At 42.0% G+C, this 27,592-nt stretch overlaps 5 protein-coding genes across 8 annotated transcripts; 1 reads left to right on the top strand and 4 right to left on the bottom strand.

Annotated features, from left to right (window-relative positions):
- Window positions 1-1,800: 1,800 nt before the first annotated feature.
- RB195_026336 (uncharacterized protein) lies at window positions 1,801-11,832 on the bottom strand (the record flags this gene model as incomplete). Of its 2 annotated transcripts, XM_064214841.1 has the most annotated exons (8): window positions 1,801-1,975; window positions 2,408-2,636; window positions 2,694-3,375; window positions 3,446-3,502; window positions 4,433-4,543; window positions 5,791-5,847; window positions 7,537-7,677; window positions 11,707-11,832. In XM_064214841.1, the coding sequence occupies 8 exons, from the start codon at window positions 11,830-11,832 to the stop codon at window positions 1,801-1,803; spliced, it is 1,578 nt and encodes a 525-aa protein (XP_064070722.1). The 2 variants fall into 2 exon arrangements, with proteins under 2 accessions (XP_064070722.1, XP_064070721.1); XM_064214840.1 differs by lacking the exon at window positions 5,791-5,847.
- Window positions 11,833-12,102: 270 nt separating this feature from the next.
- Window positions 12,103-26,631, top strand: RB195_026337 (uncharacterized protein; the record flags this gene model as incomplete). Of its 3 annotated transcripts, XM_064214844.1 has the most annotated exons (6): window positions 12,186-12,193; window positions 12,643-12,710; window positions 19,543-19,625; window positions 19,765-19,865; window positions 23,921-24,043; window positions 26,394-26,505. In XM_064214844.1, 6 exons carry the CDS (start codon window positions 12,186-12,188, stop codon window positions 26,503-26,505), a joined length of 495 nt encoding a protein of 164 aa, XP_064070725.1. The 3 variants fall into 3 exon arrangements, with proteins under 3 accessions (XP_064070723.1, XP_064070725.1, XP_064070726.1); XM_064214843.1 differs by lacking the exon at window positions 12,643-12,710 and having other exon boundaries at window positions 12,103-12,193; XM_064214842.1 differs by lacking the exons at window positions 12,186-12,193; window positions 12,643-12,710 and adding an exon at window positions 26,580-26,631 and having other exon boundaries at window positions 19,548-19,625; window positions 26,394-26,501.
- Window positions 12,177-12,590, bottom strand: RB195_026338 (uncharacterized protein; the record flags this gene model as incomplete). Its single annotated transcript, XM_064214845.1, has 1 exon — window positions 12,177-12,590. The coding sequence occupies one exon, from the start codon at window positions 12,588-12,590 to the stop codon at window positions 12,177-12,179; it is 414 nt and encodes a 137-aa protein (XP_064070724.1).
- RB195_026339 (uncharacterized protein) lies at window positions 20,487-20,945 on the bottom strand (the record flags this gene model as incomplete). Its single annotated transcript, XM_064214846.1, has 1 exon — window positions 20,487-20,945. The coding sequence occupies one exon, from the start codon at window positions 20,943-20,945 to the stop codon at window positions 20,487-20,489; it is 459 nt and encodes a 152-aa protein (XP_064070727.1).
- RB195_026340 (uncharacterized protein) lies at window positions 20,958-21,308 on the bottom strand (the record flags this gene model as incomplete). Its single annotated transcript, XM_064214847.1, has 1 exon — window positions 20,958-21,308. The coding sequence occupies one exon, from the start codon at window positions 21,306-21,308 to the stop codon at window positions 20,958-20,960; it is 351 nt and encodes a 116-aa protein (XP_064070728.1).
- Window positions 26,632-27,592: the final 961 nt, after the last annotated feature.

The raw sequence follows: 27,592 nt of genomic DNA on the forward strand, positions 1-27,592 counted from the left end.
TTTTCGTTGTGAAGACGGTGGGAACGTGATTACTAAAAGAAATTTTCATACAACGATCACAATTTTTACATCTGCCAAGAAAGTTTCATGCCTATGATAATTTACAGACTTCTAAGATAACCTTCAGAAGACTCTTGTGGCTTAGCATTTAAGTACTTGATAAGTTTCTTTGCTTCCTCACATTGGTATCTAATGAGAGGAAACGGTGCAAAGCAAATCATATAAAGTGATTGGGAGGGAGAAATCAATTGGTGACATCTAAATATTCTCTAGAATGGATGCAATCTCTAAAATCTATGTCATCTCTTGAGTACATCTTTCACATATCTAGAAGATTGTATGAAATAAAAGAAATCTTTCCGAGACGTATTTCGACATCTCTTGTAAGTGAAGATCCATATCTCTATTTATGTTTCATCCGTCATTTTTCTTCCAGACGAATCCAAAACACGCTCAACTTCTCGGTTTCTTTCCATTTACACACGATTTCAAACTTATTCTTTTTTATAATGACTGACGTATACTTACTTATAACGACTTAATCGGCAAATTGGGGTTATTGCCTGTCATGGTTGCCCGCATCTTCTCCGAGGTGGGTGGTCCTTGACAACAGCTCTGTCCATCCTTCTCGATGTGCAGCAAAGGATCACACAGAATCCATCTATTCGCCATTGTTCCAAATCCTTCGAGATTTCAAATGTCTGTACAAAACGTGTGACCCGAGTACTTCTGCTCGGCAATGTGCGGCAGTTCAGCGCAACGATACGGAGCGTTGCTATCAAAAAAACTTCTCCCTCTAGTTATTTGATATATTCGGGTTAGGCTTTGGCATTTTGGTGGCCAACAACACCTGCGATATCTGGCTAAATTCCCCCAAATAGAGGTGCAAGTTATATAGCTGTTTTAGTACGCGCTCAGAGCACATACTTAAATTCCTGACCCCATCTAGTATGAGCAAGGGCACTGTGACCAGCTAGCAACCAGGCTCACAGCCTCATACTAATGATGTAACTGACGTTGGACAATGACGAAATTGTGCGCAATCCTATGGCCCAACAGTCTAGCAAACTGGATTGTAAGGGCGCAACCAAAGATGTACCTCACTTTTTTTCTGGGCTACTAGGCAGAACTGAGCGTGATCAAGCTCACAGTAGTGAACTACATCCCTATTTATTCATGAAGAGAATCTAATACTGCAATTTCGTGAATCGGAGCATTTAACAGCTTCCACCACCAAGCTTATTTTAGGATTTAAATACTTCAAATCTGTATCACACAGTGTAACCCGCTATTGGGATGCGCAAAGGCGTTCACTTCAATTCAGAATCGTTTGAGGCTTAGTTGATAGTAGAGCAGTTTTCGAACTATCGATCGATCGTGCAGTCACAGCGGAACCTCTCTTCGACTGCGCTACACCCGTGATGAACAAAGGATAAATGTACACATTATGATAAACAAAGATGGATAAATGTCATAGTAACGCCACTGGCAAATTTTATATATACACGTCAAAAATTATTTCCAATAATTACAATCGCCAAACACCTGATATAGTTACAACGGAGACACCCATACAGTATGGAGATCAAGTAATCTGATTAGAGATCCAGAATATAATAAGTACCTAATGAATAAAGGAAGAATTCGTTTTCAAAATGAAATATTCATGAGCAAAACAGTGCGAGTATAGAAAGGACAACAGAAAAGGAAAAAGAACTATAAAAATAGAAGCATGGAAAGCTGAACAGATCACAGAAGAAACAGACTGGAACAAGTACCTAGAACAACACTTTTAGTTACTCAGTTGCTGGCAAGAATTGTGCTGTTGACAATCGTAGAGTTTTTATCTGTGGTCTCATCATCATCTGATTCTGCCTGACGGAATGTGTACGGTACATTGTCAAGAACACTCTCCACCACATATTTGTACTTACGACGGCGTCTTGGCACTTGTTTTGGTGGAGATGTCTCATCACTAAATCTTGTTTATAGCTTGAAACAAATGCATGTCTGGGAACTCTATTTGAAGAATGATAAGGGATGCGCGTCTATGTCTAACATGAAAATGAAAAAAAAACACTGTAAGCAAATTCCATCCTTTGGAAAATGGTGGCAGTAAAGTCAGGCCGGATATGCCTGCACTAACAGGACAAATTCCGCAAAAGTGACAGAACCATTGATTTACAAACAAGAACTACTAGAGGTTCTCAGTTCAACTTATTGCACTATTATGATGTCAATTTGGAAGCTGTGGTATCACAAGGAAAAAAAAAACAGGAAAAGGCGAAATGAAAACCACAAGTACCAAAATTAGCACAGTTAAAGAGCTGCCACAAGACAGTTTGCAGATTAGCATGAAATTATGAAATCTGCGAATAAAAGAAACTCAAGCAAATTAAACACTAACCCAGAGTCGATGGTGATCACTTCGACAGGTTTCGGATTTTCAACTGCGATCATTCTGTACGGGATAAAGTCAGGTAACGGCAAACTACAGTTCACAGATCTACTCGTGTCTTGTTTGTGATGATCGCCTCTAGCCAGAGTAGTGCTTCCTGACGCAGACTGTTGCGCCGTTTCACGTGCTCTAACAGCAGCACCAGTAGAAGTGATTCTGTCTCCATTTACAGATCCAGCTGGAGAGTTAGTTCCATCATACGTTAATGGAGTGCTAAATTGCGAAGAAAGGTTACCAGATTCTTTTGATGTCTTCAGTACGTATCTAACAAACTGGGATGAGTTCCCATTTCTGCCATAGTCCATGGCCTTCCTAGGATTTACATTTTCCCCGTAACTTGGTGGACCTGACGATGGTGTGGAAATAGAGTACTTAACAGAGTTATCACATTTAACACTGTTCTCCTCATGAAGCAGTTCGTAATTTGTGGACTGTTCAGAAACGTCCTGATCATGAACAACTGTCTCAATGTTATAGTTTAGTGGTTGTATTGGAACAACTGAGGTATCGTACGTTGGATAAGCCAGGCTAGTTGCAACCTGTTCGGCGTTAATGTCATAAGTGATGCCGGTACCTAAGACAATCTCCGAAATATTGCAAGCTGTCCGATTGGACTCTTCGACGCCCTCACAGACCATTGCCTGCTCTTGATTTAAAATCGGTTCGTAATTAAGGCCATGTGAATTCTTCATTTTTGAGTTCGAGCCCAAAACGTAGAAAATAGTCCTGGAATTCTCTTCGTCTTTTCCAACTTCTAAGCCCTTATCAAGCTGATGCGATCCAAATTCAGACGAAGGGTGGCAATTGGAATTTCCCGTCCCAGGCTGTTTGTGTACTGTTGCATGAGCAGCTTCTCCACTTAATTTGTTGTCAGTGCCCAATATGAGCGAACTACATATCCCATCCGAGACATCTCCCTGAAACAGGACAAGGAAATGTTTACTTCAACATCTTTAAAGTAGTCTGAACCGTTTGGAAATTCCTTACAGAGTTCAAAGGTGTTGAGACGGTTGAGTTTCGCAGCGGTCGTCTCGAACTATCACCCTAAAGCAATAAAATACCACATTATATATTATTGGACTGGTCAGATTAGTATCATGTTATATAATAACGGGCTTATTCTGTCACGTATGTGCGTGTCAGTCACGAAATTCCAAAAAGCAGGGTGGACCCAACGGCGTCGGATTGGAGCGTCGACGTCAGAAAGCTCTAAAATGGGGTGAGACGGATCCCTAGGCATCAAATTGGTGCCCCGGTGCCAAAAAGCATTAAAATGGGGAAGAACGGGTCCCAGGGCGCAGAATTATCAGCGGAATTTTGTGCGCCAGCACTGCGCTCCATAATCCTAAGCGGTTTTGTTGTAAAGTAAGTGTGAAGTCGTTTTATGGCCCTGACACTGCATTTGCACAAATGTACGCATCCATATGCCTACTTGCCTGTGGTTGCCCTCACCATGTTTGCTGAATCTTCTCTGCAAAGACTGGATACATGCAAGCAGACAGCTGTTTAAACAATAGTTAGCAGTTTACATGATTTTACGTAACACTCTTATCTTTATCAAAATAATGATGTTGCTCATGCCAGTTCACGTTTGCATTTTATGTTAATTGCTGAGGAGAAAGACGAAAACTTTGTCCAATAATAGTAAATATGTCATCAGATTACTGCGGTAATCGAAGGAATATAGATGCAAAATCAGATTTGAAAATGATCTTAATGTAGAATAGTCAAACGATTATAGCAAAGTGATTGCAATAAAACCATCGACCAATGCGTAATGATCATAATTGCTTATCCACACACCAATTTGAAGTCCGGCTCTAGTCGGACACTCAGACTGGTGTGTAGATAAGTAATTATTATCATTATACTATTATGTAACAAAAATCTCACATCCTTCACATTGCACTAGGGCTACAATTGAGATAACTGAGCTGTAAAAAAAACAACGCTTAAAACGACAGTGTAACCTACCATTCGTCTTGCCGTTTCACTATACACGCTATCAATAATGCTGCAAATTTTCTGCTTCGCGCGTTCCTCCTCTTCAGCCGTCAACTTACCATCTGCCTTGCTTCGAGAAGGCTACAAATATAAAGTAATTATTTGAATGAATTACTATGAGTGATGTATTAGGGAACTAATTATTCGTGCGCAATATCGTGAGTAAGAAGAGTATTGGGCAGTTCAAAAAGGCCATAAAAAGACTTGCAAAGGACATTCATTTATCTTTCAAGACTTAAAAGAAGATCAGTTCGAGATTTGACGTTTATATATATTCCGGTCAAAACGACCTGATTTATAGTGTAACATGGCTCACAGACCTTTTTTTTGAACGATTTTCCTCCAATCGCAGGTGACTGCGACCATATTACTGCAGCGCAATTTACTAGTAGTTACTAGTTGGCCCTCAGCGCAAGGACAAAGTTGAACGAGAATGGCGCAGAGGTGAACTGTAAGCCCACCTGCAGCACAATACAACGCTGGACAGAAATCATGGTTTTTTTAAAGACAGAACTGTGTGTACAATCAGCAACGAAACACATTCGATATCGACTGTACACGACTACAGATCTCATCCTAATCACATCATCTTCCTATCTGAAAAGTGGTGTCGAGGTGAATCTATAGCCGTCGCAGGTTGGTAGCTCAAATTCGTCTTGCCATTCTCGTCTTTGTTGAGACGTTTTAACAAGATTTTCATTTCCTTCTGAGATCTTCTTAAACTAGTTGCAGGTCGTTCTTCTAGAGTGTTAGAGTTCGCTCCCACATGAGGAAGATTCTTTTCGTCTTCCATCTTATCCAGTTCGAAGCAAATTGACATTCAAGAAAGGGACGATGTCGAATACGATTTAAAGGCAGCATACCACGAATCTGACGTGGTAAGGGAATCCGCCAGAAAAGCTAGAGAAACGGTTGTTGATTAGCCGGTAGCCGGGGTAGTTCCGCTCATCTCTCTCTCTAATCGTTGTAAAAAAAAAAATGGTGTGTGAACCTCTTTAGTTTCTGCGAAGTGCATTAGAACTCGCTTCTATGCACAAGATATGAGCCCTCAGCACCTCAGATTCGTAGTATACTGTCTTTAAATGAGGAATTGAAGAAAAATTGAATGTTGAAAAAAATAAGTAATTCAGTAAAACCGAACGCACCAACGCCCCTGTGCACGTAACTAAGTGTTCCGCAGCTCAAACAAATCTTCTTCAGATCTGCAAGATCCATATGAAGTCCTCTACAAGTTAATTCAATGGCCTATTTGAGGTGCGCATTGATTTTCTTATCCAGGATGTTGGACATAAGTAGTTCCACAGCAAAAATAGATACAGAATACAAACCCTTTTTGACTTTTTACGAAGAGGTTCTGACGTCATATGTTGCTGTTTGTGAAGTGACTCCAGAAACGATGGCAAGGGATCCCGAATAAAGATATTTTAAGTGCCGAAGTTAAAAAAGTAACATGCACCCATTCGACTGTATCATCATTGATGATATTTTAAGCAATGAAATATGCAGTCACACTCAATAATTACGCTCTGTTGCACTGCGGAATTTATCGCAATAGCAGCGTAATTATTTCAGGAAAAATAAAGAGGCTCCCGTAGATTCTTCCGCGATTTTGCATGCTCCAGTCGTTCATGGAGACAAAGGCAACCGTCTTAGATGCTTTTCTGGCTGAGAAGTAGATAACTACACAACTACAAGGGAATAGAAAAGAAAAATACATAGTGAGAGTTATCAAAACTACTGATTCAAATAGATCACTAGGACAAATAACTAAAAACTTCGAGCCTCACACAGTAAGCTCAAAAATCGTAAAGTGGATAGAAAACGAACTTGTACATGATAATTAGAAAACGGTGTGCTTAATACTATATGACACAAATAGTTTGGTGCTTCAGTAAGAGAGGAGTAAATTTTGTCAAGATATTATCCTCAGGAGTTTTAGAAATATATTCAAATGAACTCTTTTTTTCTTTCAAGAGGACAGAGATACAGAAGGTCCCCTTCTCAAGTACCTGTTTTCTTTCCATACTTTTTTCTCCGCTCCTGTTTATTCACCTCTTCCAAAATTACCAACATTAGTCGCAAGTTTCAAATGCAGACCACTTAAGCCATAAAAAGCTTGGAGTTTATAAGTTATCGATAATCCTCACCTCTGTCACTTTTGAAGGCTGGACTCTTCCCTGTTTTTAACTAGCTTTTATTTACGTAATTTGAAGACGCTAGATGCATATTTTTTTATATTTCACGATAGAAATTCTTTTGCCTCTGCTACGGTCACAAATTTGAGATCATCTCACATCACAACATTTCACTTCAAGGCTTCCATGAGAAAGATCCAAAGAATGTGTTTGATTTTCCAAATTCCAAATTAAGCAGCTCACAACTATATCCTAAAGTATTTTTTTAAAGAAAGTTCCATGACTATTGATAGATATCAGGATTCTTTTCAACGCGATGATGCAATGTATGATCGGAGGTGGGTAGGCAGAATCAGCTATTTATGGAGCAACTACCGTGAATATCCTTAGGATTAACTTCATCGTTAATTGCTCAGACAAGGCATGATCAGAGCATGCTCGAGAATCACTGGGAGCCTCTTTAGTCTCTGCCTAATTATTATCAGCGGTTGCTCAAGTGAGTTACATTAAGATCCGTATCCATTAAATCCGAATGACAAAAGCTGAAATCCGCTAAAGATAAGGTCCGCTGGAGTCCCATCTCTAGTCTTTTTCACACCCTAAACCTTGTATTTTCCGAATGGTGTCAATGGATAATACACAGATAGGATATCAGGAAGTTCGCAACAGTTTGTGACAACACGTTCCCAGAATGAAACCATAATTGCTAATACTAAACATTATTGATATCCGACACAAGACAATATTCACTTTTGCGACCTCCGGCTCTGCAATAGCGAACCCATGGTCGCTTGTTATTTCCCCTCCACAGAGTTACCAAGGGTTACCCACAAGGAAATATCTAACTATTTTGGAACTATGCTTCAGTACTATCATGAATTCATAGCATTGCCTCAAGATAATCATAAAAAATGAATGGCCATTTTTATGAAAATTCACCTCATCAACGATCTCGAGCGGTGGAATGTCGTAGGTGCCAGTGTTTTGATGAAGCATATTCAGTGTGACTCGCTTCATGACCTCTAGGCGACGGCACTGCTTCTTCACTTGATATATCCGCTCGCGAAGACGAACAGATTGCTTAAAAATACTTTCAACAATAGAAAGAGAAAAATTAGGAGAAATAGTTCTGCAAAGCAAGGAAATCCTTGAAACTTAGGAACGGAAACTCTGAGTGGTATTCATTCCACATTTACTTAGTCCTATTCAGCTGTACATCTTATAGATCTACAGCTGAATAGAACTGTAATGGGACTCCTGACACCATTAGTCAAACGATCAGAGGAAGTGAATCAAAGAAAGCCTTAAACTTTCACTGACGGTCGGAGAAGATACAAGTATGGCGTGATATCCTAAAATGCAGACTGTTGTAAGCGACGCTATCCTACGTAAAGAACATTGGTAGGCTGTTAAGAAGATGTCGACTGAAGATAATATTTCTCTTTCCATAAAGACGCGTGTATCTCTATATCCAGTAATTCATCACATGGGCGCAGATTTTGTTTCGGCAGCTACGTTACGGCGTTACGTTAGATCAGGGCATCTCGTTAGGTATGGAATGGATTATCGAGTATTACGTTGTGAATTTTGCAAACGCTATGTGTTCCACGCAATACTGCTACTGAAATCACCACTTTAAAAAATTGTCTTGATTGACAATATGCCGAAAATTTCTCCTTTTGACTAACAAAAGGGTGGTAAGTGTTAGCGAACGCTAGAAAAGAAGAAGTTAACGACAAATTACGACTGAAGCAATGACTGTATTTCTGCAATTTTTGCTGACGGAAGTACTTTGCATAAGGGGTTTTTTTACCATTTGGCATCACTTATAAACTGCCCAATCAGCTAATCCCTTTCAGCAAAATGCAAAAGAAAAAAGTATTGTTCGGATTTTTATTAGGTTATTCGAAAGTAATGTCCGTTTTCACCATGTCGAATTTAGCGATGTTTTTGATAATAATTAAATCGATCGAGCGATAAATAATTGTTCACTTGCCGTGAATTTATATATATATATATATATTTGAAGCGCGCTTTTTGCTCTATCCAAATGTGGGAACGGTTTTGCCCCGATTTAATTTCAAAATTTTTAGAGGCATTTTTATTCCACATGGACAAAGTACAACTTCGTGGGATCTTCTTGTTCCAATTCAAACTTGGTTGAAACGCGGCGAAGACGGCTCGTGACATCCACCTTGCTTTCGGATAAGGCACTACTGACGAACGTTTGGCGCAGCGCGGGTCCACTAAATTTCGTAGTGGAGATGAAAGTCTTGAAGATGCGGAGCGCGAATGTCGCGAAGCTTGACGATGTACGATTAAAGTCTTTGGTTGAAGCAGATTCAGGAGTTTCTGATCGAGAGCTTCGCTTCGGAACGAAAAAAAGTGTCGTTCAGCAATGCTTTTGCCCATCTACGAAGAATTGAGAAGTCGAAGAAGCTGAACAAGTGAGTACCGCATTAGTTGAACGAGAGTCGGAGAATGCGCCGTCTCGAGCTCTCATTTGCGCTCCTTCGTCGTAACAAAAACTACCCTTTTCTGTATCGGATCGTGACGTTCGATGAAAAGTGGATCCTCTACGACAATCGAAAACGATCTACTCAATGGCTGGACCAGGACCAAGCGCCTAAATATTTTCCGAAGATCATATTGACAGGCTAGTGGTCTGCAGCCGGTCTGATCCGCTACAGCTTCCTAAGTCCCGGGAAAACTATCACCGCAAAGAAATGCTGCCAGGAGCTGAACGAAATGCACCAGAAAATTCGACGTACCCGGAACCGACCGACAGAAAATGTCCAGTAATTTTGCACGACGACGTTCGCCCATCCGTTGAAGAATCAACCCTGCGGAAACTGAAACAGTTGGGCTACGGGACTCTTCCACACCCACCATATTCGCCGAACCTCCCCCCCACGGATTCCCATTTCTTGAAGCACCTTGACAACTTCATAAAGGATAACAGTTTCAAGAATGAAGGTGGCATCAAAACGACCTTCAGAGAGTTTTTATCTTCTAGACCACCAGATTTTTAGGCTGTTGGTATAAATAAGGTTGTAGCTCGTTGGCAAAAATGTGTTTATTGTAATGGTTCTTACTTTGACTAACAAAGTTATTTGAGCTGAGACACGTCTGTTTGAATTTGTCGTATCAAAAGAGACATCACTTTTCGAACACCCTAATAGAAAATTCCAGATAATCGAATTACCCTTTGACGACATTGAAAAAGAAAACTCAAGACTTAGGATTTTTTGAGTGCAAGAATTTCCTGATAGACCCTAAAACAAGGAAATGTGTTTGTCTCATACGCAGCCAACAAACCAATTCAATACGTGAAACCTGCAGACTATGAGATATATGATCAAATAAAAATGAGAAGAAGATGTACGTAACGTTCCCAGATTACTCACAGCGCATTGCTCTACAATCCATTCCAGCCCTTAATGGACGTTGCGCTATAACGATGTGCCTGCCCGCAGCTGTCAAAATAAGATCAGTGCCCTTGCCATAGATTAATGGTTGTACGTATCCTTTGCTCAACATATCTCTTCTTCGACATGAGTTGCACATGAAAAAAGGAAGAAAGAAGAGGAGACCTGAGATTATTAGTAGTCACCAAATCATTGTATGATGAGGAAATGGGAAGCTTAGAAAGAGATGTTCTGATGAGTCTAGTGGAAAAAAACAGAGCCGACTGAAAAAGGAGTGTAGATTACAAGCGCTAGCCTCACCGTGCCGTTTCGAGCTCAGCCGCTTACATAACTGCACAGAGCTCGTCATTTGACCCGACTCTATTTTGAAGTCTCACACTCGTTTGGAAGCGAATGTTTTTTGTTCAGAAACATAGGGAAGTCCATAGAGTCCATTCTAGAGTAGCCCATGACGAGCTTATGTAATAGCACAAATCGAAAATTTGTACAATTATAATGAATGGGATTTTATTCCCAAGAATTCTTAATCGCTCTGGAAATCAATCCTCTACCAAATAAATGAACAAAAACGCGTGGCTGCTGAAGAGCAGATATGGTATCCGTCCTGCCTCAGAACACTCTTTTGCACATTCAGTTCTTCCATACTTTAAAAGCTGAATTGCATCTCTCACAAAATCAAAATATCCTAAACGCGGTGCTTGGTGGCTGATCAGGAAACATGCTCTTCATTTATTATTCACATATTTTTGCAGTTTTTAGAGCCTCCAATATAAGATGAATGAATGAACCACACAAAAGAGAAATTGCAGTGCGAACTAATGGTCGAGCGCCACTTTATCGTTTAGTCGAGGTTCAAGAAAAAAAAAAAGAAATAAGCTCCCAAAGAGTCAGAGATGTGAAAATGGGTACAGTTGACAAAAGCAATCGTAATGTGTATTGGGAGGCGAGGCAATCCACATCATACTTTAGTAGCTTTAGCCATGTCATGGATCCACTAAGACAAATGCTCCGGTTTCAGAACCCCAGCTTACTAGCTTCATACCACACCTTATTAGCTTTAGCCCACACCCTAGTTGTTTTTTGGAATCCCACGAGGATGTGCTTACTTGCAAATAATGCGGTTCATTTCGGTTTCTGTGTTTTAATTCTTCAAGAAAATGGAGAATACACAAAGTCAATTCTAAAAAGCAGCACTTCACTAATATAAGTGCATATATCTAAATGAGAGAGATGCTCGCAACTTCTCAATAGTCTCGTCTAACAAAGAATCAAATTTTGGCAACACTTCGAAACAAACAAAAGGACTCCTTCACAACATCCAATCAAACGATATCACCGGATCATGTCGCAATACTAAACGACAGCTAGTCATCAGCAAAACCCATGGACATCGTCGTCGTACAGCTTTGGAACCTCACAACTAGTGTCATTTTTTCCAAGTCATCTGAGAAAAAGAAGCGAAAACGACTTCTATTTCACACAAATATCACAGATGAAAGAAAAGCAGCCCCCTTGTCGGAGCGCGAAAAATTTCTGTTGGAAGAAAACATAGTTTTAAAATAGAGATACTATTGATTCGAGCTGCTAAAAAGTGCCCAATAAATGTAGCAAATCACAGGAAATGTAAATACTTGAGTTCGGTAAAACAAGGGATAAAGAGAAAAGAGATTCTAATAAGTACCAAAGCGACGGTATCGTAACGCTCCTGGAGAGCAATTGTCTTCAAACGATATCGCTCCTCTTCTTCAGCATTTATATCCGGAAGCTCACCGGTTCCAGCCAATTCTGTACTGTTCGCACCACTCATCTAGGAAGCTGAAAACCACTAATAATTATGCAAGAAGGAGATACCCAAGCGGACTAAGCACCCAGACAGGAGGGGACTCTTCAGAAGAAAGCATGCCTTGTATGAAAACAGGAACCCCGCTCGAAGTTGTAGAATTACTAAAGTAAGTCCAAACACTAACATTAACGCTAACCTCTAGAAGCCTCTAAAAACTGCTGCACTGCCGGTAGTGAAGATCTGTCATACGCGGCCGGAATAACAACGGCCGAACTCCCTACTGAGCCAGTCACCATGCACAAAGGGACTGCGGCAGGCTTCATGGAAAGTACAGTATTCATAACTGCCCATCGGGACCCAACGAGAATTCACGTGCTATGCCGAGGTGAGTTGTAGGTGCTATGGGTCCAACCCCGCGTGCTTGACAACGGTAGAGCGCCTTGGCTGGGCTCTAGCGGACGAGTTCCTGCGGTTGCGTCGCAGTTACCACATGCGGTGCGTCCGATGTCCCGCGGCTGGGTCGTCTGTGCCAGTTCACCCGATGCGATGGTATTAGTTGACTTGTCACCCGGAGTCATCAAAGTCCAATCTCCTGATTGTGTACGCTTGTTCTGACTGCCGTTTGTTCTGTGTGTCGGTGCTACAGTTCTGAGCATCGATATGCTTGCAACAGTGCTTTTCATCAATTGCTGGTGCGAGCAGTCCTGCGAGTGGAACAAAGCTTGCTCAGGTCTTAGTTCACTAGCTCTCATAATTCGTGTTACTTGTTGGCGACTGGGCATGAAAATGTCTCTTTCTCTCTCCTATTTCTTTGCGACATTTCATTCTTTGTAGGCATAAAAGTTGCCGTAGTAGAACACGGCGAGTGTATCCCCTCGGTGCCCTGAATTCAACCACTAATGGTGAGACACTTACTCACTTATTTGGATGTTCATGTGGATCATCAGTCATATTTGCCTAGTGAAGGTGTTGATTTGTAATGTTGGTTCCACTAGAGTTCATAATTAATTTATGATCATCGAAACGAATTAGAATAAGTCAGCAATGGACTTTCAGCAGTGACACCTAAATCCACTTAATCCTTAATAATTAAGCCACTTAGTCATACTCATCATATCATAATAATTCAATACAGGGATGCGGATTTTGTTTCGGCTGTGTCGCGGTGCAACCCTAGGGCGAGACATCCCTTCACTGATGGAACGTATTGTAGAGTTATGCGCTCTAAATAATCTGGAAACATTATCTATGCCATTCAGTGTAGCGATTAGAGGTTCCGCTTCCTGCACGATCGATCGGAAGTTCGAATTCGCCCTAGTACTCACCAACCCTTTCCTCCCTCCGGGGTCGATAAATTGGTACCAGACTTGTCTGGAAGGATAGAAACACTGCCTTGACATTTCGGCTAGCCACTACAAGTCATTGTATGGGCGCATCCTATGCGGATTGATTGACGCCAGACACTATCTTTCATCTTTTATGATCGTTTTTCTCATAGTCTCCAGAATTTACTCTTTATGGGACTTGTTGGCTGTGTACGGAACAAACGTATTTGTTTGTTTCAGAGTCTCTATAAGGGAATTTTCCATTCAAATGATCTTAAGAGTTGGTTCTTCGAAAGCATAATTCGAAGTCTTTTTGTCTTTTTTTTCTGAAGTATGAACAATGGTTTTTATTTTTGCTCAAGGAGGCTAGCTTATCGAGCAGATAATGAGTGATGTCAGAAGACAAGACCCGTCATTCAAAGTACTTCAAGAATAATAAGTATGCAGACATTTTTCCACTCGTAATTTGTATAGTTGACTTCTTCTTTTCCAACTTCGCTAACACCTAGAACCCTTATGCGAGACAAGGGAAAATCCGCAGCATAGAATTCATCAAAAGAATTCTCATAAAGTAGTGACTTTAGTAATCATACTGCCTTCGTGAGGTCTAGGCCGTAGGACCAGCGCTTGATTCGCATACGGGCCTTCTTATACCCCTACCAGACTATTACTGAGATATTTGAACAGACAATGATGAACGGATCATATACATAACGTTTCTAGACTATTCGCAGTGCATGACTACAATCATTTCGTTAAAACTCTGGCGGAACGTTGCGCTCTAAGATTCCGCTGCGGCGCAGCCGCCGAAACAAAGTCTGCACCCCTGTGCTGAATTGGTGGCTTGTCTTATTTCTTTATGACAGCGTGTACACACTTCTGATGTGTATAAGGGAAAAATGTAGTTGGGGGAGTGGGGAGGGGGAGGCACTTAGTAGGCACACATACTTAGGGCAATGATGGTAATGCTTTCAAATTGTGTCTATATTATGTTGGTATCGATGGAGTGTTTGGAACTGGAGTTTGAATGCTTTTGAAATGTAGAAATGACGCGAAAAGGAAGTAAACTATGGAATCTTTCGCCCAAGTCTATAAAAAGAAAGAAAGGGCGTTGTTAGAAAAGCAAGCAGCAGAACTCTTATTTTGTATAAAATGCCACTACTATTAATTTTCATTGATCAGTGATGGGAAGCGAAGAGAACACCACAGAAAGTCAACAAATCAACGTATATCACAGTACAAGTCTGAAGTCCGGCTTTAGACGTTCAGACTTGTACGGTGACGTTCCGGGCCTTCAGACTTGTACTGTGATATACGTTAATTTGTTAACTTCTCGCAGACCAATGAATGTCCTTCGAATCGGCTGATCAAAGGTGCGGTAGGCCAGAACCGTACCCTTTAGGTGAAGGGGTCTATCCAATCTTGGACAGTCCAAATTCAAGGGGGTGGTATAATACAATACAGTGAAGGGTAAATATAGTAGGGTCAAAACGACATGAAGCACGGTGCAATTGCGTGCACGGTTCCGCTTTCGCTTTGGTGGAGCATAGCGGCTAGGAGTGTTGTGGAACTCCTGCTGGCACCACCCATCGCTGCAGTTTGTGATTGTCCCACCTCGGTTCCAACTGCTGTCTCCACCGCGCAGTTTCGGGCACGTACGTAAATGCACCATGCTTCATGTCATTTTGACTCGAGTATAGCTACTCTGGCTTTGTTCAGTCTATATACAACATACTTGACTGGGTTGTGCAAATGCGTTCCAAGTTCATAAAAAAATCTGTTTTACAAGTTGCATATTCGTTCTAGAATTCTTCATTCTATACTACTGTAACTCGCTTGGCCAAGGAGATTGCGTAGGTTTTTTCAAAAAGGGGGACGAGCATGCTATCGTTGGTGTGCTCCACGCCCGTACTCGCTCACCACTGTCTCTGTGTAGCAGAAGAATTTACAACTGACGCTGCTCCACCCTCCTTCATCTCCATTAAGGATTTCCTCAACGAGTTATATATCCTCTGATAGAGCGTGTGAGGATATATTTTTTCGTATGTACCACTTACTTGTTCAGTCGAATAAGTGGAAAAAGAAGCAAAAAACTCGTTCTAGATCTGGACGTTTTGGTTTCCATATTCAGGCTCTTTTTTCACCTTACTCGTCAGAATGAAAAGACGACTTTGATGAGTTGTTCAGCAAATTCCTTCCTCTATTTCTGTATGCAGTTCGTTTTTTGTCGCAACAAAAATATGATCTCATAACTGAAACCACTTCATTTTTATTTAGTTACAATTACATCTTCCAACCTCCCATTGTTCTATCTCTTTTGATCCCTCTTATGATAACTGGACAGCTTTGGTGAAGACGACCACTTCACCAACTATCCTAAAGTGAGGGTTGCCGGAACACCGGCTCCGATTATCACATGTATGTGGCAGATGTTTAACCTTAAGCGAAACATTTACTTCAGTGATCACTTTTTCCTTAGCGTTGTTCCTGTTCGACTCCACCTTTCTCTAGTTACTGAGAAGTGCAAACTTGCGTTCCATGGAGTAGCTTCCATTCCTGCTTGCAAGTTTGTTGTACCAGAGTAACGTGTTGTGCCCTTGTTGACGGCATGCGATGACTCTTCTTCAGAGAGCGATACAAGAACTTCCTAGCTCTTTTCTTCTTCTTTTTTGCATGTTTTCTTTTTTTTTTGCAATGTTATGGTGTATGTGTGTTGTTACCTAGCAGAGTCCTAGCAGAGTCCGTTTCTATTGCTTGTAGGAATGTTTTGCTTATAGGAAGGCTTCCTTAGTTTGGAGCGATTTGAATTTCTCCTCCGTTTCTTCGCGTAAATGTGCATGGCTGTTTTTTTTGTAATCGTAAGGATAGTAAAATTCAAATATTCGTCTTAAGAGAACGTCAAGTATGGAACTTACGCGAAAAGTGGGGCAGAGATCCAATTATGCATGCGAGCCGGTGCTCCAACCCCCTTCACTCTTGAACGGTTGGCAAAGGGAGCCCTTCACTTTTGGGATGGTTGGCGGAGTGATCCTCATTAGTCGAATGAACCAGGCCCCCTTCTTTCGCGGCTTCTCCCTACCGCTTCTACGTTTCCAATTCTTAGAAAATGAAGTCATCAAAGAGATGTCCTTTCACCTGAGGGAAATGTAACTATTAAACTAGCGTAAAAAACATCTTCTTAGTATTATGACTATGAAGGATGGCTAACCGTGAATAATTTACAAAAGGCACAGAATTTATATATGTGTAAGTTAAGATCTTAGATGCGCCCTATAACCAAAACAAACGATAACAGAAGTGGAGAAGTATTTTGCTGAGACAGCTGTCCCATTATGCAACTGAAAAACAGAAGAAAAGAGCTCCAGAGACCTCGCAGTTCTCTGTGGAGAAGGCTCAGCGCATGTCCTTATAAACGATAGAACACGTTTTACGCCGACTGCACACGTTTTTGCTGCTTTTCATGTCAAAATCAGTGTTTCGTTCCTGTTGATAAGCTAATGGCTAACGACTTATGCTTTTAGTCCATCTTTATGAGGTTGTACCGCGTTACGGAATATTGAAAGTGACTTCTGAAGCAGTTCTTTGTGTCAGTATCGCACTCCGTAGAATCCAATAACATCTTCGCTCACTGCTTGCGTGCTCATGTCAGTAAAACATATGAGAGAAACGAAGGTAGTTGTGGTATTATAGTGTGAACATTATGAATTGTGGTCTTTTCATTAATGCTGCTGCATAAGTGCAATAGGGAGGACCCGGATCCTCTTGAGGTGAAGGGGGATCCAGCTCATGGGGCGCAGCTTAAATGGTGAGGATTCCTTCGCCAATCGTCCAAAAGTGAAGAGGGTCCCTTCGCTAACCGTACAGAAGTGAAAGGGGTCGGAGCACCTGGTGCGACTATCGCATCTATGTGCTGCTGTCGGTCTCGTCGCAAGCAAATAAGACCCATTAATAAATACTTCTATCAAACGATGTCCTTTTTGTTTTGTGCATGCTGTACGTTTTGATATTGACATCGTGCAAATCTTTGCACAAAAAATGAAGTCCTAAATCCATTTTTCACACTTCTTACTGCGACGATCTTAGTTTGTGCCGCTTCAGTTTCTGTCTTTTTTGTGTAATTGTGCGTGATTAGCGTTTATTGCAAACGCAGTCATACCAAGATCCCAGAATCCGTTCTAGAGGAGGCTAACTATGCACGTTCATACAAAAAGTGGTGCAGAATTCCAGTTTCTGAGGATTGACGTCATCAAGGAGACACCCTGGAATGAGGTGGAAATACTGAACTAGCGAACAAGGGTTTTCTTGGTATTGCGAAAGATGACACCCGTGCTCGTTTGCATTTAAAAGTGGTACAAACATTAAATCCCTGCAAATTAAGATTTCGGCGGCGTCTTCGGAGCAAAACAAACAGTAAAACTAATGGAAAATGGCTTTTTTAGGACTGTGTAAACCCAGACACTACTGTATGAAAAAAATAGTAAAACACTACAAAAAGATGAAGGGCGCGAGAAGTTATCCGGACTGCAGAGAGAGAGAGAGAGAGAGAGCTCGGCACACGTCTTCACTCAGGAAGCGAGCGCTTCATCACGTTACCATCCGTTTTACGCCGACTGTATTTTGCGTTGACCACCTTCTGGTCCTTCCCGTTTTGCCAAAAAAAATCACTTCTTTGAAATATGCTGTTAATTAGTGTAATTGCTGTTGTTATTGATAGCGCTCAAACATTTGCATGGGCAAGCTTCTATGCCGATGCTCCAAAAGTATTGAGACTGATCATGTTAGGATTCTGAGAGGCGACTTTTGAGATCGTAATTTCCGTACTGGGACTAATATACGGATATTTATGTCACATTAATGTATAAATATACATGTATGCATATATGTCTATATATGTGTGCCACGAAATTCTCCGTATACAAGCCTGAATGCTACTTGCTCGTAGTGGCCCTGCTCTCACTAAACGCAATCAGGCATTTGAGTGTACGCATTGGGAACGTACGAGCTATATAACCTCCACAGCTATATGGCGCTAGATTCTATATATCGAGAAATTGAGGAACTGTGCTGTCATCCTGCATATCGCCAAAAAAGTCCACAACGTGGAAGGTCATCTGCCCGAAGGGAGCCTGAAATCTTGGGCAACAAGTATCCGTTTCGTTACGCTGAAGTGCCGTACATTGTCGAGAAACTCCAACAAGCCGCCCTGTATAAACTTCTGGGATATCTCTGTGTGCCGTTTGTTGTTGTGTTTTGTTCCACTGCAGGAAACACGCATCAAAGGCCGGCCCGTCATCAGTGTCGGTAATTACACCATATACTGTGGCGATGCTGATGAAAAGAAAGCAGAAAGCTGCGCGATAGCTGTGAGGAACGGCTACAGTAATCTGCTGGAGGGATTTGGCTCAACGTCGCAAAGATGAGCTTTTGTGCGACTGCGGGATCGCAGCTCGCAAACTCTGGACCCATCTGATGCTACTTTATTTAGCCAACTAACTTTCGCTGTACTAAGCGCGTAACTTTCGCCTTGAGGTTCGCCTGACTCGAGCCCACTACTTCTTGGTAAAAAACATGTGATTATGCTCAGAATCGCAACTCAAAATTACAAAAACAAATGAGTTAGAAGCGAAAATTTGTTGTGCTTTCAGTCCACGCACTTTTTTTCACAACATGAAAAACCGGAGCTTCGGATGCTTCGTACTTCTCAACAAAAAAAAACACACACACACGGAGCAAAGTAGTAAACATAATCCACTTGGAAAAACTAACAAAGAAGCAAAAGAAGTCTGTGTAGAAATACCGAACAAGATGAATATATTAATGAAGAAAGAGGACAAGGATCTAATCTAATGTTAAGATTAACCATATAAGAAACTCTCACATTTGGTGCTTTTTTGTAGTGTTTGAAGTAATATTTAGACTACAATCACAACAAAATTTTAGAATGCAATTGATCTTTCTGAATATTTTACATAGGCAAACTTGCGGAAAAAAGTTGGCATGAGATGTCCAGAGTGGTAGAGAAGATTTTTTGTCTGCAAAATTGAAGGTGAACGTGCTCCTAAAGCTCCTCCTATTACTAAAAGTTGTCTGTCCTATCACGCCTTCTATATATACGTTGGTACAAATTTTGACAGTGGTTCAGTGGTAGGATGCTCACCTGCTAAGCGGGCGGCGCTGGTTCGGTCCCGCCGTTCTGACATCTTTAATCATTGTGGAGTATTTTCGTGATGCGCAGACAAACACACTCGAACTAAGCGCGTTATTTTGTAGCATGGTGAATATGCATTCTCAAATAAATAAGTATTTGAACTGTTCCGGGTGGGAACCCACTATTCACTAAATTTGTTGGGTCGTGCGGAGTTCCGATCTTTTTTTTTGCATAACACTTCATTATGAGTGGCAGTTTCAGGCCTCATGGAGGCTACGGCCGAACATGATTTCAACGCAAATGCTGACGATGAGCTAAGCTTTCGACGCGGTCAGATACTGAAGGTGTCCTTTTTTCTTTTGCTTTTTACTCTTTTGGTTTCCCTTTTAGTTATGTAGTAGTCCTTTGTCTGTATATTTGCTTGTAATGCCGTTTTTCTTTATTTCTCCATCCATGACTTCTCATGCGAACGTTCTTTCTCAGGTTTTGAATAAGGACGAAGATCCACACTGGTTCAAGGCAGAAATTGATGGTGTGGAAGGATTTGTTCCTTCGAATTACATACGAATGCACGATAGCCCATGGTATGATCAAATCGACTGCTTATTTCAGTATAAATTTTCGTAGAGGGACTTTCCTCTGAATTATATTTTCTGTTAAAGTACCTATTAATGGAGAGCGATTTCACTTTTGGCGCTGCTAGTCCGTTTAACTGTCCCTAAGATTCCAGTTACCTACAGAATAAAGGATGACATAAACGTAAAGGATATTCTTGGATGCTCGGCGTTCATGAGTTCCTTTGTAATGCGCCAATTCCCTCAATTTCATTTCAGAATCGTAGAGGTTAATGAACGTGTATAGTCGAGTCAAAAGGACATGAAGCACGGACAGTTGCGTAAGCGGCTGCGGTTGAGATAGCGGTTAGAACCGAGGTGGGCTAGGGAGATGGGAGGCGATACCGAGGATCCTTACGCGTTTCCAACCGCTAAACGGTGAATGAACGGTGGTAGCATAGATCCTCACTCGGTCCTAACCGCATCGCTCTCCCGCGCCTCTTCGAGCGAATCAACTGTCCGTGCTTCATGTCGTTTTGACCCAACTATATGTCGCCTACACAATTAATTGCGAGGCTCAACCGATGTACTTAGTCCTTGGTCTCCCAGCAAGTTTGGGATCAATTTATCGACAATTTGGGATGAAAGAATTCACTGGTCTTGGACGACTGTGTCGAGTAATCGACTGTGGAGGCGATGTAGAACATTGTACCACTGAGAATTCAAAACTTTTTTCCTGTTTGATGTGCTAGTACCTTTTTTTGTTCCGTCAATTTTCATCCGCAACACAAATGGCAGTTGCAGCGAGATATTTTGTGAGAAATGCTGAGGGAGAACTTGGATACTTGGATGGCACGTCTTCACTGGAAGTGCGGGACCCAGCATCTCTTCCACTCGTTTCATTCCTTCGCCATTGCCATGCAAGATGTTTTCATGTTTCGTGAGTGACGATGACGAGGTCCTTGAGCTGTATCCAGCTGAGCTCTCAGCTGGTCCATCCGCGCAGCGAACGCATGGTCCTATCTCGTTGGCGGTCTCCCGTAGGCGTTTATCATTTCTTGTGATCAACTGTAGCGTTCTTTTAGTCCATCTATCCTCGATTCTTCTCATAACGTGACCGGCTCATCTATGCTTTGCTTTCGATATATATTCCGCTGGGTCACGAAGACGGGACATTGCCGCTAAGTCGAAGGTGCGAAGATCGGCTAGGTGTTGTGTACGCCTGTTAACCTTCAGAAGACATCTCTCAAGGGCTCTATCTCTCAAGGGTTCTGTAGGTAGTGAGTAGCCTCGTGGCAGCGGTGTCTGCACACGTCTCCGCTGCGTAACAGAACGCTGGAAGCTGTCGAGTAGAACAGATGGGCACGGAGATCTTGGTCCGTCAGTTGGTCGGTAGCTTCCTTGACGGTTGCGAGTGCTACCCAATCTCATCCTTCTATTCGGTTCTTCCTTCAAGTCGTTTTTCATATTCATAGAAGTTCGAGGTATACGTCTGACGAAGTTTCCACGATTTGGGATCCTTCAAGTTGTACTTCTCCGTCCTCGCAGTAGGTGTTCTTCATTAACTGTCTTCTTTCTGTTTATTCGCAGTCGTATTCTCTTCCCTGCTTTGTTCAATTCTTTGAGCATCGTTTCTGCTTCATTGGTGCTCCTCGAAAAGAGAACGATGTCGTCCGCAAAACGAAGGTTGGAGAGAAATCTTCCATCAGCACGTATGTCCATTTCTTCTCAAGAAAGTGATTTCATTATCTACTGCAATGCAGTCATGAACAACATATGCGATGTAGTATCGCCTTATCGTACTTCCTTTCCAACGTATAAAGTAAGGGGCATTGGAAAAGCTGTATCCTTATGGTGCATCGATCGTACCCATTGGCGAATGTCCTCACATACGTTGCACATACGTTGCGTCCACACCTTGATCGACCGACGTTGACAGTATTGCATTCGTTTCTACGCTGTCGAAGGCTTTCTCATAGTTGACGAAGGTTAGAAGAAGAGGCAGACGATATTCCCGGCAAACCTCTATGACCCTCGACACGGTCTGGATGTGGTCCAACCAGCTGAACCCCTGACGGAATCCAGCTTGTTCTTGAGACTGTGCTTCATCCAGCGTTCTAGATATGTGCGTGAGGACGATTTTAGTGAATACTTTGTATAACCCGCTCAGCAAGCATATCGGACGATAGTTTCCAAGGTGATCTCTTTCACCTTTTTTATGAATAGGAACGGTTCGGGAGGTCTTACACTGGTCTGGGATCCTTTCTTTCTAAAGGTAGGATGTCATGTGTAACGCTAAGATTACATGAAGTGGGATGGGCACCAGCCCAAAGAAAGTCTGCTGATCCTAGGTCCGGGGACTGTGCCAGGTTTCATGCTCTTGGTAGCGACTCGTACTTGCTAAGGGAGATTCCGTGGTGGAGCTTCACTTCCATGGACTTTTTTAGATTCGTTCTTCTTTGTGCCGCTTCCAGAATCTTCTTCTGCCTGCACTTCGAAAGATCCTTCTGCAACGCTTTTTAGCAGCCAGTGTTTGCTACTAACCACTCAATGTGCGATGAATTCAGATCATGCTTCAAAGTCCTTCTTTTCAACAGTTCCTTGGTGGTCTTCGAAATTCGATCGAAGTTCGAGGCACGTCCAGCATAGACTCGCAATCCTTTGAGCAGCAGCTCGTAGTCCACGTTTGGGTCCTACTCGATGTGCCAGGTCACCTTGAGACAAGGAGTCCTCGAGTGCGCAATCGTTGTAGACGACTTCTTTTCTCCTTCGTTGCCGAAAGCAGCTCCTCCTGTGGTGAGTATTTGATCGATCTCCGCACTAGTCGTGCCATTCCCATGTCCACTGATGATGGTCTTTCTCTATGAAAAGAGAATTCCAATGAAAGAGGGGAGCAGCCGACACCAACCCGGCGAGATGATGGTCGTCTTTTTCTGGTCCCCTAGTACCAAATCTTCCGATTCTGTATTCCTCTTCTCTAGCCTGTCCTAACTTCAAGAAGTCCCCAACAAAGAATTTGTAGAAGGACTTCTCGTTATGGATCACTTCCTCCAGCTCCTCATAAAACGCGTCCGTATTCATCAGCTGGTGATATTGGTGAGCAGCAGTTAATGATACTAAAGGGTTTTTAGCGCGGAGGACGGAAGCGATGAATGGACAGACGAGGTGACAAGATATCGTGCGAATCGACAAGATAGACGACAGATGGGTGCACAACAAAACCAACACCGCATTCATTTCGCGACGGAACCCTCTCTCCAGGAATGACGAGTGTACCGTCATTCATCTGTCGCACTTCGAACCTTCTGCTCTTGGTCACCTGCAGAGCAAACACGTGAAATTTGACACGCTCCGCATCTCTGAAAAGGACATGCAGGTCAGCCAGCGTCTGTGAACACTGTTCTCGCGTTGTAACTACACAGTCTAAGACAGTCTCCATGGCTAGTCGGGCATGTATCACCTTGGTCCATAATCAAGGACCTTCTGAGCAACCTGAGATTTGATCGCCTCTCACCAGTCGCCATAATGTCCAAAGTCTGAGACGGCAGGGCCCAGTGTGCAGGGTTGAGGCAGTGAATATCCTGGATTGGCAGAAAGTCTCTTCAAACTAAGCAGCACTGTCATGTCGAGCTCAGCCGTCACCACAGGGCGTCGCCCAACCTGTGTGGATCAGGGAGCCACCTTGCGACATTTTGCTAAGACGGTGATGAATCTTAGCAGTGGTTTACCCTTAGCGAGACTTCCGATTACGCGAATTCGGAATGTCGGTTACGTCGAACTCCTTTTCAGCCTGGGAGACCCTGCCGAAGGACGAACCCGCGCTGTGCATCGTAGTTCCACGACCAGAGTCACCTCCACACCACTATGAGGCGGCAAACCGTTGTGGAGGGGAGAGAACGCATCATCTCCTCGAATTCCTTCCCTCTTCTGCTGGCGTACGTCTATTTCTATCAAGGGGTAGGAACGAGTCCAATAATATTGCTAACCATACAATTTATCCAACATTTGAATTTACTTTCTTTTTCTTTTGTTCAGAATTCTATTAATAAAGCATTACAACTTGGTTTAGTATTTGTATTGCTTAGGTACTTGGGGAAAATTTCGCGACTAGACGCTGAGATATTACTGAAGAAGCAGGGTACTCGCGATGGAAACTTTTTGGTACGACAGTGTGAAAGTTCGCCCGGCGATTTTAGCATATCCGTGAAGTAAGTTCGTGTTTCTTCTCAAATTTCTGGCGTCTTGGAATTTTGCATCTGCGGCGTTAACAGAGAAGGTTTGTATTTGTAATCATACATGCGATTCGGAGCCGGTGCTCCGGTCCCTCTTACTTTAGGGTGGTTGACGAAGCCTTGTGTGATGCATGTAAGTGGTCATTTTCCTCTACAGCTGCTCGTCCTCCTACCTGCTCCTTCGTTCCCGTAGCTGTTCATTCGTCTTCATGTTTGCTCATTTAATACTATCAGGGGAAAATGCATACCATGCTGGTGCTGTTGTTCTCCTCATCGTTATGATTGCACCTGTGTCAAAAAATGACTTTTGTGTTCTGGCAACTCTTAACTAACAAAACTAATTCCCCTTTAATATTAGGTAGATTATGAACCCTTCGCTGAATAACGATGTTTTAGAGCAGATATTCAATTAACCTAATTGGTTTAATACTTTCCAAGTGTTCTTTTGTTGATGAGCTCTATGAAACAACCTTTCTGAGTTGTCTTTCCCTATGTTGATCCATATAGATAAACTATTTTTCTTCGAGAGACATCCAAAAATGACGTCTTTCTATTATGCTGAATGATTCCGATAAAAGTATTGATACATTCCTCCTTCCTCCACGATTGACAACCTTCTTGACTTTGGACTGTCAAGGATGGGGAGGCCCCCTTCTCCTAGGAAAGGTACGGTTCCGACGTATCAGCAGTATGTCATTTTTTATTGCAGCTTCACTTCACATGTCATGTGATTCTGTAATAAACAATCGAAAGCAGTATGTCATTTTTTATTGCAGTTTCTCTTCACATGTCATGTGATTCTGTAATAAACTTTTCGAATTTCCTAAATTAGACATTATGGAAGATATGCTACTCTACTAAAATTCAAAAATTGTTGAAGCACCATCTTCATGAGCACAGTGAAGCCAGCGGTTGCGATCGAGATAGGACACTCGCTTGTTGCAGTCGAACTGCACAGATATGAGCAAAGGCCGTACCTCTATCGCAACACCACCTTCATAGGATCACCACTACACATATGTCAGTTCCACCTTCTCATGTCTCTACTCCTAGATTTCAAATGAAGAATAAACTGCTGCATTCTTGTCTATCATTTTCGATGTGGGTAGATAATTATTGCACTGCTTCTCCTTCTCTTCTGCAACGTCTCTCACATGTCCGAAGATATTTCCCTCACCGAGTGCGGTTAACCCATGTCTGCCTAGAGTTTAGTCTCATTCATTATCCAAATCATAACCAATTAGTAAATTAATAGTATCTAAAAAAAGAACATTTATTGAATGATCTAAACATGATTTTTGCACTGAATGAGAAAGATTTCTCGAACAAAAATTATGTAGTTTCGGAATCCTTGTTGCTTTGTTGCGAACAACCAATATCATGGGGAGAAATATGGGAAATCAGTGAATAATTGGAAAATAGAGAAGGTCGCTAGTTGATGTGCACTCTTTTGAACCAATTATAACATATCCATTGTTATATTCCTGAAATCGCATCAATGATATGTAGATTTCGTCGATCTGTTCAGATTGAATTTCGTACAATAGGAATATCATCGTTGGCTCAACAGTTGTGGGTAAAAAGGTTTTTGCAGCTCATTACTCGCTTTTTGTGAGTGTGAGTTTGTGAACGAAATAAATTTCGGGATGCAAATAGTATTCGGGTCCTGTCAATTTCTGATAGGAGCGAGAATCCATTTCTGTAGGAAAGCTTAAACAGCACATTTTTGTTGACAACTCTAAAACTTTACGTTCGTAATTGGTGGTTTTATATTGTTTTGCTAATAATTGCTATATAGTATTATTACATTCAATCAAAATGAAATCTATCGAACTTGCACTCATCGATGCCATGAGTAATGTAGATAATGTGCCCAGCGTTGATCGATCGCTATGGGGATGCGCCTACGTGTTCGACTTCGTTTGAGGTTTATGGACGCATATGCAGCCTTGTAATGACTAGCAAGGGATTGGCCAGTGACTCGGCCTGTGATCAAATCAGTGTTTTTATCCTCCCAGACAAGGCTAGTAGCAATATATCGACTCTGAAGAGATGAAAGGCTTGGTTGGCAGTAGGGTGGTTTCGGACAATCGGCCGTGCGACTACAAAGGATCTGCGACGTCGCCGATCTTCTACCTACTAACCCAGTCATTGGATTTTTTTGCCGGGGAAAGTTAGCGAAATTGTCTTGAAATAAGCTACCGATAGAAAGTGGCGTTCCTTGAGAGCTTTCTTGATATTCAAATGGTGGACGGGTGAGTTCTGCCAAGCTGAGAATTCCTTTCTTTTGTTTTATTTGAATCATTACTGGGCTCTACTTTTCCAGGTTCGAAGATACGATTCAACATTTCAAAGTTTTGCGAGACAACAATGGAAAGTACTTCTTATGGTCGGTAAAATTCAAGTCTCTGAATGAACTGGTCCGATATCACAGGTAGACAGCATTTAAGCCTACATTAAGGGAAAAGTCCCATCATTAAAAAATACAAAATCTAACTTTGATGGTTTCAAGCTATGATTCTGATGCTGTTTCTAAGTTTGATATGACTTATATATTTACATGAGGCATTGAGTTTCACATCTTTCAAAAGTGCGCAACGTTGGTGTCTGTCCGCTATTACATAATCTACAAAACATTACGTCTCGACCGAACTGGGTATCAACGCTAAGTGTTCTCTGATCTTATTTTACTAAGTCCGTCCAAAAGTTACCTCTACGACCAGGAGGACTTTCTCACTTTGAGTCTGAGCTGAGAGCATTCTTAAAACAACTTGGACAAGTCAATCTAAAGTTCTCGTTTTAACGTGACAAAAGAAGCAAAGATACTGTTTTGTGACTACTGCAGGGGTCCAAGAAAGATGTTGTTTTCCAAATGTCATATGCCGCTACACCATATCCATTTCTGGACTAAGTTCTTCGTTATGGCATTGGCCAAAAAGTAGCCTTACAGTCGTATAAGCAGATTTCTCTTCGTGTAGTCAAGCTTCATCACAGTTGACAGTGCTGCCCAAGTATCCGATCCGTACATCATGTTAGGGTTAATTGCGGGTAGGTAGACTCGCAGCTTGACTTCGTTGGCGATGGGGATCGACCACAGGCACTTAGTTAACGAGTTGAATGCCGAATTGGGTTTAGTGCATCTTTACTGAATCTTTTTCCTAGGTGCCATCTGCTTCCTAGCATACAGCCCAAATAACAACTCATCCACGAGTTCAATAGGTTGTCGGTCCACCCTGGTTCCCCTTAATGGTCTGGAGGGGACCCACATCTGCTATCTGCTGCTTTATCAGTGCGGAATAGCACTCCCTAGGCTGCAGATAATTTCGATACAAGGTTTATATCATTGTAATTTTGCTTGAAGCGAACACTACTACATTGTTCGCGTACTCGAGATCCAACAAGGGACGTGTAGACCGTGCTAAAACGACATCGGCTGGGCTTTACTAAAATGTTTTTCGCATTATGTCACCGATGACAAGTTGAACTGAAACGTTCCCTTGTACAGGCCCTTGTCTTACTCCAGTT

The sequence above is a fragment of the Necator americanus genome, chromosome X (assembly GCF_031761385.1).
Source record: "Necator americanus strain Aroian chromosome X, whole genome shotgun sequence".
Lineage (NCBI taxonomy): Eukaryota > Metazoa > Nematoda > Chromadorea > Rhabditida > Ancylostomatidae > Necator > Necator americanus.